Source organism: Oryzias melastigma, linkage group LG1 (genome assembly GCF_002922805.2).
Source record: "Oryzias melastigma strain HK-1 linkage group LG1, ASM292280v2, whole genome shotgun sequence".
NCBI lineage: Eukaryota > Metazoa > Chordata > Actinopteri > Beloniformes > Adrianichthyidae > Oryzias > Oryzias melastigma.
Genome location: NC_050512.1, coordinates 26,602,157 through 26,618,856, shown reverse-complemented (window position 1 = coordinate 26,618,856; position 16,700 = coordinate 26,602,157). Strand labels below are relative to the sequence as shown.

The window sequence follows — 16,700 nt, the reverse complement described above, 5'->3', positions numbered from 1 at the left end:
ATAAACTAGAGGTATACCAATTAAACTTTCCTGGATCTGTTTACTTATAGGGAAATCTGGAATGTCTTAGAAATGACGTACATGTAAATTGAATATTTGGAAATGCAATTTGGGAAAATAAAACAAACTGAATAAGTACTAAAGGAGCCCTTACTCAGGAAAATTAATTAAAAATGAATTTGAAAAAGAAAAAAGTGATAGCAGTACAGTTAAAAAATGAAGAACACTAAGAGTTTTTCTTATTCCTGGTTCACTCAGTTCTCCATTTGTATTCAAGTTTTTTGCAAGCATTGGGAAATGTAACCCTGCAGAAAATTTAAATAGATGCCAGCATGACTTATGAAATCTATATTTTTCTACTCATATCTTTCAAAAGAGGAGCTGAAGACAAACCTGATCCACCATTTTATTAGGAACATAGCTGCTTTTTGACATCAAAATCAAATGAAAGATCAACTTGATGATTTGAAGATCCACCATGAACGTGATCTGCTGATTTCCAAGGAAGAAGTAAAAGTCCCTTTCACTTTTGTATTTGGTGGAAGAGAGAAAGATTTTGCTTCATCTCTAATTTCTCTCATTTTTTATAATAAAGACCCACTATTTTTTGGTCTTACCTGACAACAGTAATGATGATCACTGAACTGGGAATCCTTGATAACGTCTGTTCTTCAGATCGTCTTCTGTGCATTTTAAGAGTTGTAGATTTGAAAAAAATAAATAAAATAAAAACTCCAACTATTTCTGAAGTGCTTCAAAGGCCAAGTACACCAAAAAGTCAACGTTTATGTGTAAAACTGTGTGCACAGAAATATAACTGTCTGTTTTAGATTATAAAAGTAAATAATAAAGACATACCTTTAATCAATTTCAGAAATGGAGACATAAATTTAAACTTCTAAATACTGTACAGTCAATTAGTAAAATACAAAAAAATGTTTAACTTTTGTGTGTGATTGTTGATGTAAAATATTAGATTCCGCATGGTTTTTTTTAATCTTGGGAAAACCAGAGATCATCACCATTATTGCAACATTCATCAGATGCGACTGCATGTTTCTATTTCATAACGCAGCATCTAGTATACTTTATTTTCCACATATACTTTGCATGATACAAAAATATTGATCACAGTGTATTCTCATAAAAATACTGAAATCCCAATAAGCAGAGGTTGAAAAATAGCATTTAATAAATTATATAGTCAATATCTGACATAAGAATACTGAGACATAATTAACATCCCTCCTCCCCCACCCACCAAGAAATATTTCATAACAAATTTTTCCACAATAGTTTTAAACAAATTTGAGCGTCGACTCTTTATTTCAGTCCTTCCTTAGATATGGGGCTTCAGGCTCTTAGTAAAAACGTCCTTGTGGCAAAATCAGTGCATTTTTCACCCAAATTCCCATATTTGCCTTACAAACTGCTAAGGTTACCCCCCCATGTCCGTCAGGGTCCTTCACTTAGCTGCCATCACAGCTGATGGGAATCCTCTTGACCAGCAGGTGATGGGTGATAATTCTACTGCTCGAGTCTGGTCTTTAGCGTTTGGTTGGCGTGACGCGAGCCGGAGGTTAGTTCGGCCGCCTCCAGTGGGACGGAACGCAGCGACACACCTCCTCGCTGAAAGAGAAATCTCGTTCACATTTTCGCCTTCTGACGTCGCACGGAGGCCGGAGGCAACTGCAATGACAGAGAAGACGGTTCAGTTAACTTGTAGCTTTAAATACAGATAAAAGTGGATGTAAGGGAGGTCCCACTCTGATCATTATTTGACCTCTTTTAAAAGTGTTCCCAGTGGTGCAGAGGTGGAGCACTTAGATTAGAAGATTACATGTTTGGTTCCCTCTCTGCTTGCCCATGTGTCATGGTGTCATAGTGAACCCCACATTACTCCTGGTGGTTATAATTGGCACCAGTGTTTGGTAGCAGAGCCTCCATCAGTGTGTGTTTACATATCAGAATGTGAATGCGAGTGTAAAAGCGCTTTGGGCCTTCAAAAAAGGTAGTAGTACTTTATTATGGAGCCAATTCAGGGCCATACAGATTTGAAACCCAAATAAAACCAGTTCAAAAATTCAACCTGAAAAAAAATTAAAACTTTGACCGCGGGATTTGAACCCAGGTGACTTCTGGTAAAAATATTACAAAACTCACTCCATGCCACCTGTGGACCCTGAAATACTGTATTTTCTGGAGCATAAGTCGCATTGGAGCTTAAGTCTCATTTATAGGAGTAAAGTTTGATGTTTCAGAACAAATCCGCCAAGGACAGCATGGCTAAAAAGTAAAAAAAATAAATCAAAACAAAAATACTAATCTTTTGATCTGTATAAAAAAAATATCAAAGTTTAGGAGAAAAACAATCAGGTTCTCTTCCATGCTTGTTTTGGACGACACTTCTTCTGCCGCTGTCAGTAGCAGATTCTTTGGATGCAGTGCCCTCTAGTGGTTGTTAGCTGAAACAACAGCTAAAGACACCAGGGAAAGTGACAAATACTGTATGTGAGCCTATTGACATCTGGGGAAAAAAAACACAAATACGTCGCTCCTGAGTATAGTATAGGTCGCACCCCTGGCTAAACTGTGAAAAAAAACTATGAATTATACTCTGGAAAATTTGGTAAATAAGGTTTTGGTCCCTCAAAAAGGGTAACCTACCACATCAGATTATCACGAACGATTTGTTAATCCGTGTCCTCTCAAAATTTTTAAACAGAAATCAAGTGTTTCAACAGTAACAACATGTTGGTTGGGTAATTTGATGACTACAAAAAGAGATTTCTCTGTTATCTGGACACAGAAAGAAAAACAAAGAAAGGAAAGAAAAGGAAGACCCTCTTATGACCTCGAATTAATTATGATTATGACATTTTTAGCCACAATTTTTAAAAAGTTGTTTTCCTGGGCACAATTTCTGCAGAAGTTCATTAGAAATTTGACAGTTGTCTACAAGTGGATAAAGTGGAGCAAGGAGCTTGTGGGAGGGGCCTCTGGTCACATGCAGGAGGGCGCCAGAAAAAAAATCTCTAGCCGGAAGCGGAAATTTCCCAAACTTTAAGAAACTCTTTCAAAAATTATACTTTAAAAACCTTGCAGAACTATCAGCTTTTAAGCTTTTAAATGTGAATAAACTGTCTAATAGTTTAGTGCAAGATGAGCTTCAAATGGGACAAATCATTTTATTTCTTTCAAGATTTCAGATTCTTTTCAGATTCACAACAATTTGAATCAAGAAGTATGCAGAAATTAAACTTTAAGCCAAATTTTCTTCAGTTTTCATCAGAGTGGGTCTTTAAGGAAATGTTAAATGATAAAGAACACCCAAGCTTTATGAGTGTGTAGCAAATAAAATAGTCTTTAAAAAAAGATGCAGAAACATGCAAACTTTGCATAGAAAACTACAAATTTCCAAACAATAAAAAAAAAGCCACTGATTTGCCAGTGTGAGTTTACATCTTTTATATTTTTTGGAGGTTTGTACTCCAACATCTTATTTTAAAACACAAACCTTGTTCACTGCACAACTATATTAATAATGATTATTGCCGTCTTTCGTCTACATTAGTTAGAGGGTTAATTTGAACAGGCCAGCAGTTTCATTTATTCAAATTATTTCAATGTTTTCTACATGAAGCAAAACATTTCCTTTCGCAGGGCGGGGGAATTTGTCCAATCAAACAAAAAACAAAAAATTTCCAGCTGACAGCACTTGTGTCTTCCAGTCTTGGCCTACGTCCCATTTCTGATGTATTTTTAGAGTTTTGCTCTGAAAAATGATGAAGAAAACAGTGAAAAATGCGTTTGGTGAGACTGTTTTTCAGTTTTTAAATTAAAAACCAAAAACACAAAAATCATAGAGGCCACGCTCCATTTACTCCAAATGCTGAAATGAGCACCCAGATGACGAGAATAGATTATTATTTCAGTTCAACATGACCTCCAGCTGTAATAAGGCGCAGTGGTGTTGCTGCCTTCACAGTCTGATGCATATGGATTTGAGATTTGGCAATGGCCATGAATAAGTTCAACAAAATATCCTGTAATAACTTCATCTGATTGCACGACAAGAAAATTATGTTTGGCAGTTGTACAAGAATGTCATTTTATGGAATTATCAAATCTAAAATGATTCATCATTAACAAATTTAAAGCACAGATTGAAGTTTGTCTAAAACTTTGCTATGAGCTTTACACACAGTTCACTTTTGCACTGTGAAATGTATGAAGTTCCGTATTAGTCATCTAGCTGTTTTCATTCCTTTGCTCTTGAGGTTTACATATTTTTTTCTGTTTCAAATTTAAAATGTCTTATCACAGAAAGTTTGTTCACATTGAATTTTAATATGCCTCCCTATCCTTACATGTTCTGCAAATATTTATTTTATATTTATTTTAATGTTTTGTAAAGTATGTAATCAAAAGGTCTTTAAAGTGATTGTCGTATAATTGTATTTTTATTGCATCTCCTTTTTATTGATATTTTAAATGTTGTTTTTACTCATGGCTTTTAGATGTTTAGAGTTTCTGCAGAGCATTAGCTCTTTGGAAATTTCTCTCCAAGTTGTGGGTGGGACCGTTGGCGATTAGCAACCCCGCCCCTCTTCCCCATTGATGAGAGCTTGGAGCAGGGAGCCTATGGCCAGCCCAGCATATTTTCTAGGGTTGATAAAATTGACTTGAATCATTTAAGCTTAACAAATCAATAATTGAATCATAAAAATATGAATCAATTTAGCACATGAAGCTAAAGACCGCTAGCTTGATGCTAATGTTTAATGGAATTTCTCATAGGATAGCTAATGCTAACTCTTGGTCGACATACATTTCTGACTAAATAAACATCTTTATAAACTCACAGGTAAGAATTTTACAAACTTTCTTAAGGAGATCTTTTTTTTAAGTAACCATTTATGGTCTAAAACAGTTTTTTGCTCATACTGTCTTCTTCTGGAATAAGGTGTAATATTATAGCGCGATCGCCATCTAGTGGCCAAACTGAAACACCATTCAGGAGAAGCAGAACAATGTTTACAATGTTAATAATCTGAACATTTTTGTTAGAACTTCTCCTTTTGAGAATCAATGTAACACCGTATGATATAAACAATCTCATTACTTCACTAATACATTTTACAGTATGTTAACTGTATTAGATTAATATAAATATATTAAAAACATATAGTAGATTATTAATGTATTTCTAAACAAATGTGTATAAAGGTGTAAACTCTAAATTGAACTGAATTGAAGAATCGAAAGAATCAGGAAAAAAAAAAAAAAATCAAATCAATCCAGGCTCTTGTGAATCGAAACAAATTGTTTCTGGAAGTTATAATCAAAACCCAGCCCTATTACTTTCTATTTTATTATTAAGCTTTTCTTTTTAAACTGCATTTTTTTGCATCTGCTCCTGATGCCATAAGAACATGCTAAAAAGACCATGAGGGGGTCTTTACAAGATAAAAGACAAAACATCAACCAAACATGACAAAGAAAAAACTTGATACCCAACATAATACAAAAGTGGAGACAAGAGGATCTTGTGATGACAAACTGAAATCAAAGATCTTATACACTGAGAGTGACAAACTAACAGAAAGCAGCTGATCTGAATAATAACTGAACCCTGGTGTGGACGAGCGGAAAGAAGAAATCCCAAAAACCAAACAACTGGAACAAAAACAAAGTAAAGCAAAAAAAAAACAAAAACAAAAACACCAAGATCTTGAATGTTTTTTTATGATTAAAATGTGGTAAAGATAAGATGCTTTTTTTTTACTCAATATTAAGAACATAGTTCTTGATTTTGAAGAAATATCTTCACTTTCTGAATTGTAAATTAAGCAATTAGTGCTTTTTTTTCTTGCTAAGAAATCCTAATCATGAAAAAAAGATATGACATCATACTCCTGACATGCAGATCAACCTGCATGGATGATGGTATGAGGCTGTGAACCTGGAGGACATTAGGGGCTTTCAGTAGCTCCAAAAACTTGGAACTGACAAAGACGAACACTAACAACTTTCATGCATTTTCCAAAGGTTAAAGGTCGTGGGATTTAGATTTCAAAGCAGCGCCAACTGCTGCCGTCAGAACTACCATGTGATTTAAGATGAGAGCCAAACCCATCAGAGCTTTCCTAGAGCACGCTCCAAAAGTTACTGTGGTGTTTTAATTCAATTCAATTCAATTCAATTTTATTTATATAGCCCAATATCACAAATTCAATTTGCCTCATTGGGCTTCATTTACTGCTTACATTTATAAATTGACACAAAAACAAACAAACAAAAAGGATAGGTCATGTCTATTTAACACCTGACTGGAGTTTGGCTTTTTTGTTGAAACCAACAAGTGCAAAGGCAGAGTCAACATTGGAGGGCAAAAGCAGATGTGTACGTAAGCGTCACTGCTTCATTCACCGCACAGGGTATCATGTGGCGGTCGGCAAACATTCAGAGACCTATGAACCCATGATGAAATGCACCAAAGCAGTCCAACTGGACACACGGTCTGTTTCAAACACACACGATCAGAGTCAAACACGCCGAAGAGCCAGATCCCGAACGCTGCTGTTCTGCTCATAAATCACTTTCAAGCAGGGTCACAGGAGGTCAAGATTGGACAGGATGGATGGATGCAAATGCATGTGTGTGCGTTTCCTCTATTGTTGGTGGAGGAAATGGTTAGGTGACAGCTATGAAAAGTCATTAGCATGCTGAGGTTTTGTGTTACACTCTGGGTCTACCACAGTAAACGCCGATGAATGCCAACACCGGTATATTCATATTCAAAGCATGTTTAAAGTTTGTTGACAAGTCCTGGGTGATGTAACCACGGAAACAGCAAAACCTTGGCTAGGGTTTCATGATCTCAATGCACGTTCACACGGGGCATGTGTCATAGGTTCTTGAAAGCACTTTTAGCGCTACCTGATACTAGTTCATGTACCTACAGTTGGATAAGGGTTAGGCTGAAGTGTCGCAGCAGTGCAAATCTGCTTCAGGCTTTTACTTTGACAGCTCTATTCCGATATATGAAAGACTTGGTTTCCTATAATTCCATCAGTGTACGAACCACAATTCTTAATTTCTCCTCCATGTTCAATTTTCAAACGGTTAGTACTTCTGTGAATTAAAACTGACGCTACTAGTACTACCCTACCAAATCCTAGTCCTCGATTGGTCAAACTTCAACTGATTTAACTTGTAGCGCATGTTCAATGACACGTTTTGTACGTAGATCCTGAAAATGGATTTAAAAACGTTTGTAGTTACAGGTGAGCATAAAGCATTAACATCGAATGCGATTTACGTGGTGGCGGCGGCCAGTTTCAATGTTAAGTCAATGGAACAGATGCGACACGAAGAGATCTGAATTCCATCGATGCAATTTGAGGGACGGGCGTGGAACAAATGTCTGTCAGCAGCTCGTTTTGAGCGACAAGGCGAGAATTGGGCGGCATGGCCATGAATTTAAATATCTAAAGTTTGACAGGTCATCTGCCAATCAGGAACTCAGCTTTGGGCACGTAACATTTTCAGTGACTCAATGAGCAGGTAGAATACTAATCCAAAGCTAGCTTTTTTTTGTCGAGAACTTTCATATTTTCCATTTACCCACTCTGAAGAGCTCATCCGTCTGCTTTGGGGCAAAGGCGGGATACACTCTGGGCAGATCACTGGCTTTCTCTCCTGCAGACAGAGAGCCGCTGTGGGGTGCGGAGGCTGCCAGATCAGGCTTCATCAAGACATTAAAAAAATTAAAAGAAAAAGGTTGCCTAATTTTCTTTTTGCCTCCTCTGGTTAATACTAGACAATGAACCTTCAAGCTCAGCCACAGAAACACTGTGGAAACGGCTGTCATACAGACTCAGCCCCCTGTAAAGGGAAAATCTTTTAATAATAATCATATTGATCCAAACATTAAGACATGATTACCAATGTTTTGTAGAATTCTTCACAATAAATAAACCTGATTTTTTTAACATCATGTATCTTCCATACATTCTAAGTGAGATATCCACAGACACTCCTTATAGTATCATCCTAAACGCATTAGCTGGTAGCTCCTCCCACACGCGACCGCGGCATCAAGCCCAGGAACACATTTTTTGACAGGTGACGAGCAGCAAATTTGTTGTGCGATGAAAGAGGGGCGGGGACCACGAATTGCGTTTGGTGTGAATGCACCTTAGGAGTTTTGAAAGCATATCTATGCATTTACACATACCTTTCACTGGAAGTGGTAGCTTGAATGTGCGCTCCCGAGGCCAGTATGATCATAGCATTACAGAAAGAGTATGTGCAGATGAGCTAGCTAAGAGGTTTACGGATATTTAAGAAGTAAATAAATGGATGCCAGGTTGGTGGATGGTCAGATGCAACATTCAAGAATGTCATCCTTGAATGCAACACATTCTTAACATTTAGAATAAAGAATTCTTGTTTATGGCAGTATTCATTTGCATTACCACTACTATTTAAATTTTTACACACCAGTTAGAGAGTATACATGTTTAAATACTTGGATCTGTCCTTACCTGCATGAGGCTTGGTGAAACCTCCTTCCCCTCAGGAAGCATTTATTTGGAGACTCATTACATTCACAGGAGCACTTTGACCTGTTGAGAGGCTGGTGCCTCGGACACGTCTTGCTGCAGGTGCATTGGCAGGTATCCTTGTTAAAGATGTGGTTCACAGGGCACGACGCTGCAGACAACACGTTGCAAACGCACTGACAGGTGTTTTTGTCAAAGTGTTTGTTTGGGCCGCAGTCCGGATTTCCACTCCGACACACACACTGACAGCTTTCCAAATCCAGCTCCTTCTCTGGTCCGCACACGTCTGATGAGAATATGTCTGCAGGTTCAAAAGGAAAGACAAAAACTCAGAAAACCAAATGGAAATTCTCATTTAGACACCGGCATACATTTAAATGTTGCCCAAAAATGAAAGATTAAGCCATCAAATCTACAGATTTGCACATTTTTTTTACATTTGTCATAAGTTGTGAAGTATGAAAGAATTTCATCCAAAAATAGCATTTAAAAAAACTAACAACACATAAAACAAGCAAAAACAGTATTTTGCTGGGCTGGAACTTCTTGCAATTAAGCAAAACAAATTATGCCAAAGAAAAAGGACACTGGCCACAATTTGCAAAAGGAATCCCACAAAAAGTGAGTTTGCCCACATGGTAGGCATGAGTGGTGTGACACACACATTTAAACTTCCGCATAAGTTCAGATTAAGACATGAACCTTCAAAAAAATAATTTCTCAAACTTTGCTTTATTACCAAGTTTATTAAAAAGAACTATGCTACCATCAAGTTTGCTAAAATTGTTTTACAATATATTTTGTGAAGTATCTGTAATCTAAACACATTAAAGGGCAAGACTACAAATTTCTTGGAAAGTATTCATGTATCTCTGGAATAATTCATAATTAAAGTGTTCAGCTTTAATTGTACTGGCAAATATTTACCTTACTGGAGTGATGCACATGCACACTTTATTTACTTCATACAGATATCTGCAGTGGTTTCAATACACTAATTGTTTCATCACTAAAGAGACACAATGGAAAAAGCTTGAGCGGTGGAGGTGACAGTGGCGGTAGTAACAGGATCCTTCAGGGAAGTAACCCCCAAACTGTAGGAGTGACTACAGCAGGTCCGTGGAACAACATCTCAGTCCAGAAAAATGTGGAACTCTGAACTGGAAAGATACTGTGCCGGACCCTCACACTTCTCCTGAAAGTCTACCATAGGATGTGAATGGAGTGCTATCTCTATTACAACCATCATTGAAACCAATGAGCTGATATACACAACATCCTTGGGATTTTTGGCATTAAGATAAACACACCACGCTTAAGGAGCATGGGAACAGACGCTGGAGACAAAAAGCGAAGTGGAAAGCAGAGAACTCCGCCAACTATAGAAGGCTGTGATGATAAAAGGGACACAAAAGAAAAACAACCAACTGTTCATGTTTGAAGGACTGGAAACTTTCTAGCAAAGACATACAGCCTTAGCTGTCCACCTAAAGAGGTACACTAGAGAGATAGAAGCCAGGAGGATAAACTGAATGCTCTCCACTGAAAAATGTCATCTCAATGGTACTGTGATGAAACAGGAACAGATCCACAAAGGCTGGAGACTTTACATTACTAAGGAAGCATAACAACAACTTTCAATGGCTTATGTACTTAAACATAACCTCCCAGAACAGGATCCAATACCCATTAGAGAGGCACAATCAAGAAAGGGTCTCAAGTATGAAGACCTAGAAACCATCAGGTCTTGACATGATCCACTGGCTATAAAAGTAAAACAGTAGAATCAGACAAACAGTCCTGACCCCGAAGGACCCTCAGAAAGGAATTCCATCCAATTACCATCTAATCATTTGCCTCTGGACAACTTAGAAGCTCTTCTCTGGACACTTAGAGGAGCAAACGCATGGTTCAATACATGAGCTTTGCCCAGAAATGGATTGGAGGGAACACCAGGGGAGCAAAACACCCGCTACTACTAGGTGAGACAGTCACTCAAGCCTGCAAAGCAGACACACAAACCTGTGCATCACATGGATTGACTACAACAGGGGGTCAGAATCCAGGCCTCGAGGGCCAGTGTCCCTCATATTTTCCAACCAACCTGTCATTGAAGCTCTCTATTGGCTAAACACACCAGGTAATCAGCAGCAGATAAGGCAGCGTTTCCAGATCACCAGCAGGAGGCTGGCCCTCGAGGAGTTTGATACCCCTGGACTACAAGAAGGCCTGTGACTCAGTGCTCAAAACTCAAATTGCGAAATGCTTGAAATTGTACAACGACTACAGGACACAAAGTTTTCATCAAGACCGCAACGGGTATATAGGAAACGACTTTAGAGGCCAACTCTGAACCGACTGCACATGTCAACGTCAAGAGCAGCATCTACCAAGGAGACAATCTGTCCCAGCTGTTGTTCTGTATAGTCCAGAACCTCCTCGGCTACATCATTCATCAATACTAGTAAAATATACTGGGAACTGTGGGAATTGCAAAACAAGAGGACAAAATAACCGATCTCAAGGACAACTTTTAAATTCAAATCCATCCAGACTGGCATGCACCAATATTTAAAAATAATAAAATTAAAACCTCTATGCATTCTAATTAGAACACATTTATAGTCTATGATAACAAATCAAACTTAATTTCAAAATGACAAATTCTGTAAACAACAGCTCGCCACTCCTTTGTCAGCGAGAAATAATCTGACAATCAAGCGGAGACTTCTCAAAGTTGCACAAGAACATTTTTCCAGACTTTGAAACTTGGTACACACTAAAGGCGGACCGGATTATTTAGGTGCACGGGCGATTTTTGAAAAAGTTTTGGCTTTTATGTGCATCTTATTGTGCGGAAAATACGTATTTTGTTTGTGCCAAGTAACTCAACAACCAGAACAGAAAAAAAGAAAAAAAATCTTCGCAAATGATTTAAAATATTGGTAACATTAGGGAAAAAAAAGCCAGTTTCATTCCATTTCTATGATGCTTCCAAAACAAATCAGGTACTATGTGATAAGATGCAAACATTTTTTTTAACTAAACATTAAATTGAATGCTTTACTGAAGTAAATGTTCATTTTATAAAAAAAAATATGTGTTTCTTAATACTTATAGTGTATGGATGGAAATGTGCATTCACTTTTTTTTATAAAGAATTAGTAGCCAACATTAAGAAAGAGCTTTATCATAATAATATAACCTATAGATAAACACATCAAAAACTGGATCCAATACTTATGGCAAAGCTGTCCAAGTCCAAAGGTGACAATGTAAATGAACAAAAATTTTGATAGAAGTAGAATACAACCGCAGTGTGCAGTAGACATTTATTTCTACCATCTTTAATGTAGATATTGAGAAAAATAAATATTAGATTACAAAGATTCTACTGTGGTAACAGAAAGAAAGGCAATCACAAAAATATGAACTGAAGGAAAGATCCTGACAGCAAACCCACTACTTCAACACAAACTTTAGGTTGAAAAAGTTTGGATTTTGTGCTAAAGTGTAATTATGTCAAGATGAAAACAAACTAAAGTTGTTCAATAAATTAATCAAATCATCAAAAAATAAGAAAATTCACTAAAAATTGACTGAATTTGAGCATGTTGGCAAAAAAAACAAGACCAAACTGAATTATCAAACATTCAGTGACAAAGGAGTTTGACAAACTTTATAGACCCGGGCAGTAATTAGTTAACCTGCAACAGCTGATCGTATTTACTTCAGCAAGGAGTGATTAGAAAAATGTTACTTAATCCTCATGCTCTCTTTGGGGTCCAAATGACCCCGACCTTACATTAACGGTGATCCCTCCCATGACAAAGGTGGACAAAGGTGGACAGGACTTCAATATGAAATAAAGAAAAAGGATTACCAAATATCACATTTAAAAGGAAAACAGAAGCCAGTACAGCTAAAATGGAGATCCTCAGAAGATTTTCACTGCTTTGCAAAAAAACTGTGTTTGTCTAACTTTTTTTTTTTTTTAGTCATTGTTTCTCTAGTCAAAAAGTAAATAACATTTTGTATTCATCAAACTATTTGATTGTGTTGAACTTCTCCCCCTAAATAAAGAGAAAGCACTTGTCAACTCTGACAAACTATGAACTAACACATTCCTGAACCATACCAGGACGTTCTTGTTTCCCTCAGGGAGAACACAGATGGTTTTCTTTCTTTAATGGTAGATCATCTTTTAGCACAAAAACACAAGAAAAAACAACAGGAGAGGAAAATGTGGGAAAAACAGATGCCAGAGTATTTGTTTGTGCTTTTCTAAAGATCAACAAACACAGATAACAACAAAACACAGCTTACTGCTGACAAAAGGCAAACTCTTAGCTCTTAAAGGGGCCATAACATGGTTTTCTTAAATCTATCAGAGTAAACTATATTACCTTTGGAACACTAAAAATGATTAAAAATGAGTTATTTTGTGAACTCCTGGAAGTAAAACGACTTAATCTCTGAGGCTCCCCCTTTCACTCCTTGAGGGTGCCGCCCATTTTATGACGTCATCCTATAGTCGTCCTCGTCAGTGTGTCAACAAAAAAAACACAACATTTTTTAAAAATACTGATGTACATACTGTGTGGCCTGGGCGTTCATCCCCAAAATTTGGCACAGACAGAATGAGGATGGCTAATGAGTTGATTTTCTCGTAAAATTCGGTCAAAAATTGCAGACAATACGAGATGAAATTTTCAGAATTTATTAAAATGCTGAGAATAATGTTTTGATTACTGGCAATGAACGCTTCTTTTCTCTTTGAAGCATTATCAATCTCCGTATCAAAAATCATTTTCATGGGAACTTTTCTGCCTTTGCTCATTAATCCACATTCAGTCCAGTTCTCCTAATTAGTCACTTGCATTTTCCACCAGGTAACAGTCTGCTTCCTTTGTCCATCAGGAAATAATTTGCCCCCTTTTCCACCAGGATATAGTCTTCTCCCTTTCTTTACCAGGTAATAGTCTGCTTTCTTTCTCCACCAGGTAATAGTCTGGTCCCTTTTTCCACCAGGAAATAGTCTGCTTACTTTTTTCCACCAGGAAATAGTCTGCTTCCTTTCTGCACCAGGAAATAGTCTGCTCCCTTTCTGCACCAAAAAATAGTCTGGTCCCTTTTTCCGCCAGGAAATAGTCTGCTTACTTTTTTCCACCAGGAAAAAGATTGCTCCTTTTCCACCAGGTAATAGTCTACTCCAATTCTTCACCAGGAAATAGTCTGCTTCCTTTCTCCACCAAAAAATAGTCTGGTCCCTTTTTCCGCCAGGAAATGGTCTGCTTCCTTTCTCCACCAGGAAATAATTTGCTCCTTTTCCACCAGGTAATAGTCTACTCCCTTTCTCCACCAGGAAACGGTCAGCTCCCTTTCTCCTGCCGTCATCATTCTCAGATACGTTCAGGATCCATCCTAACATGTCGTGAAGATTCCTCATCACAAGTTTCTTCACAAAATTTGAACGCTAAATCGAATGAGCGTTTCTCGGTCATCACTCATGACACAAACAGCCGGCATCTGGATGACTTTGCACTAGCTGGGGGTGGGGGGGGGCTCGCAAAGCTAGCTTTGTGGAGAAAGTGTTTGTGTTAGCCTGGGGGTGGAGCAGACTCTTCCTGGAGGGGGCGGTTCTCACCTTGTGATGTAAGCATGTGAGGACCTGCTCGTTTTTGTGGGTATGGGAGGGGCTTCTGATGAGAGCTCAGCTTTTGAGGGGATTACTCAGAAATGCACAAATGGATCAAAATATCACTTCAGGGTTTCTTTATAGTGAGGAATGAGCATTATAATACACTTAAAGCTCAAAAAGTTGATCTTTTATGGTATGGCCCCTTTAAATCAACACAAGTTTCAGTGGAACTTTATTTCCTCACAAGGATCGCTGCTCTCATGCTTTGAACAGCAACGTAGGGTCTGTAAAACATCTCAGCTGACAACACAGCCTGCAGCACAACAAAACGAATGCTTTAACTCTGCTAATGTTTCCTTTGGCCAGAAGATTTGTCATTTAAGCTCTACGTGACATCTTTAAAAGTGTCTACGTGCACAGGAATTAATGCACTCGAGTTCTATTTGGATAAGTCAAAGATAATCTTATCAGGGGTTGTTTGCTAAAACCAGATTCATAATGGATAACACCCTTATTTAGAAGTAAATACTAGGAACAAGTTTTAGCGAATAAAATAAACAGGCCTTATTAACTCATACCTCCTGAAGACCCGTGGAAGACCCATGAACCTACATGATTCCTGCAAAGGTGAAGCCAGATTTAATCTGAGAACATTCGTCCTTGTTTGGAGAACATGAAGAACATCTTAATTACAAAAAAATAAAAATGGTAAACGGAAGCAGTTTTTTAACTGTAGATCTTATTCTTTCCTGCGCATAAATCAGAAAAGTACCAGTGTTGATGTGATTAAAAACCTACTCCAATAAAAAAACTGGGTTTTTGGTGTTTTTTCCATGTTCTTGTTGGATTTTTTTTTATAATGGAGGACAAGAAAATCAAGCTTAGAAATGCATTTCTGAGTATTTCTTTATTCAAATCATTGTGAATCAAGAGCAAATAAAAATGCTGTTGAAAAAAAGCTTGGTGACGTTAGCGCTACAGTCGGAAGGCCTCAAGCTTCTTGTTCCGCTCCATTCTGATACATCCACTTGCAGACAAACAGATCCATCGTTTTTCTAGTACGAGCTGGCATTTGTCTCAAAACTGTACGGCTATTAACTTGTAACTTGTAATGTTAACTTGGGTTTGTGAGGGACTGCAAGCTAGCGGGAGATCATGTAAATAGACGGGTGATGGGAACCAGGCGCAGGGCTTACTCCACGCCATCAGCCACCACAACTCAAAGGTGAATTTCTAATAAGCAATTGCCGCTCTGCAGAAACTATGTCCTGGAGTTTTTTTGATTTTGCCTAGGAACTAAGGCTATAACTAGTATCTGAGTACTCAGAATCCATTGAAAATACTTTAATTGGGTCAACTGTTGAAGAGTTACCAAATCAAAGGAATGTAAAGACAGGAGCTAGAGCTCTAATGTGAAGGCATATAGTTTCTTTTATAACTTATGTCAATAAATGGAAAGTAAACACAATAGTTTACTTTGAAAATGGGAAGCTTCACCAACACTTTTTTTTTTTTAATATTTGCTTACTTCCAGTGACAGTTGTGCTGCACATTCGGGTTATTTTTAGTATATATAATTAAAATCCAACATTATTCTGTATTTCAGAAAAATAAATACATGGTTCCCAGATTATATTTCTACTACACACTACTATATGTATAAAGATTGCAAATCAGCAATTTTGGACGTTGCAAATATTCATACTTTAATTTTTGGGAGCACATTACGAATGTCAGATTACTCGAATTCTCGTTAGAGCCCCATACCTGACACCTCCAACTGCTCCACCACCCAAGTTCACACACCTTTCTACTCTCTCCTTTACCTGAATTGAGTCCTTCTTGTTCTCAAACATCCTCTGTAGTAAACGTTTATTCCCCACCCTTCTAGAAGAAATCTCCACCTTTTAAATGTTTCCTCCAAGAGGCAACAATAAATCTGGAGTAAAAAAAATCAATGAACACTGTTTCAGGAAAACTGGCAAAATAGAAACACTTTTAAACAACTCTCATTTTCTTAAACTGGTTTTCTACTAAAATCTCTTACATTCTTGGAAAGATGTTTAGTTCCAGTCCTGTTGGACTCTGCTTTTGTTGAGTTATTTGTGGAATCTGCTGTTCTGAGGTCATTCCCCTGTTTTTCATTTGTTTACACCGAGTACACACTGAGTGTTATCATCGTCAAACACTGAAAGGATCTCACAAACAAAGGCAGACCAAAGACACACAGCACTCATAGCAACTCCTTAAACATTTTTCCTTTACAGATGTCTTAAAGGTACAAAGAGATTACTTTATCATCATTTTCTTACATTAATTTTATTTTGCAAGCAAGTTTTTAAATTGTATTGTGTAAAAAAAGTATGGAACTTTAAATAGACAATGAGGGCACCCCAAATACCCTCTGATTCTACCCTCATGTCATTCTTGCAAAAAATGTACTGATTGTTGCCACAAAAACAAATGTGTTGCTTTGAAAGAACATCCCT

The 16,700-nt window shown here is 37.5% G+C and overlaps 1 protein-coding gene across 3 annotated transcripts in view; it reads right to left on the bottom strand.

Moving 5' to 3' along the window:
• Positions 1-1,174: 1,174 nt before the first annotated feature.
• Positions 1,175-16,700, bottom strand: part of vegfc (vascular endothelial growth factor c) — a 99,429-nt gene continuing 83,903 nt past the window's right edge. For all 3 annotated transcript variants that reach the window (XM_024289323.2, XM_036213704.1, XM_024289322.2), the window contains 2 exons: positions 8,553-8,871; positions 1,175-1,689 (listed from right to left, as the gene is read on the bottom strand). In XM_024289323.2, the coding sequence (XP_024145091.1) occupies positions 1,581-1,689; positions 8,553-8,871 (428 nt within the window). In that variant the 3' untranslated portion in view covers positions 1,175-1,580. The remainder of the gene's footprint in view (positions 1,690-8,552; positions 8,872-16,700) is intronic.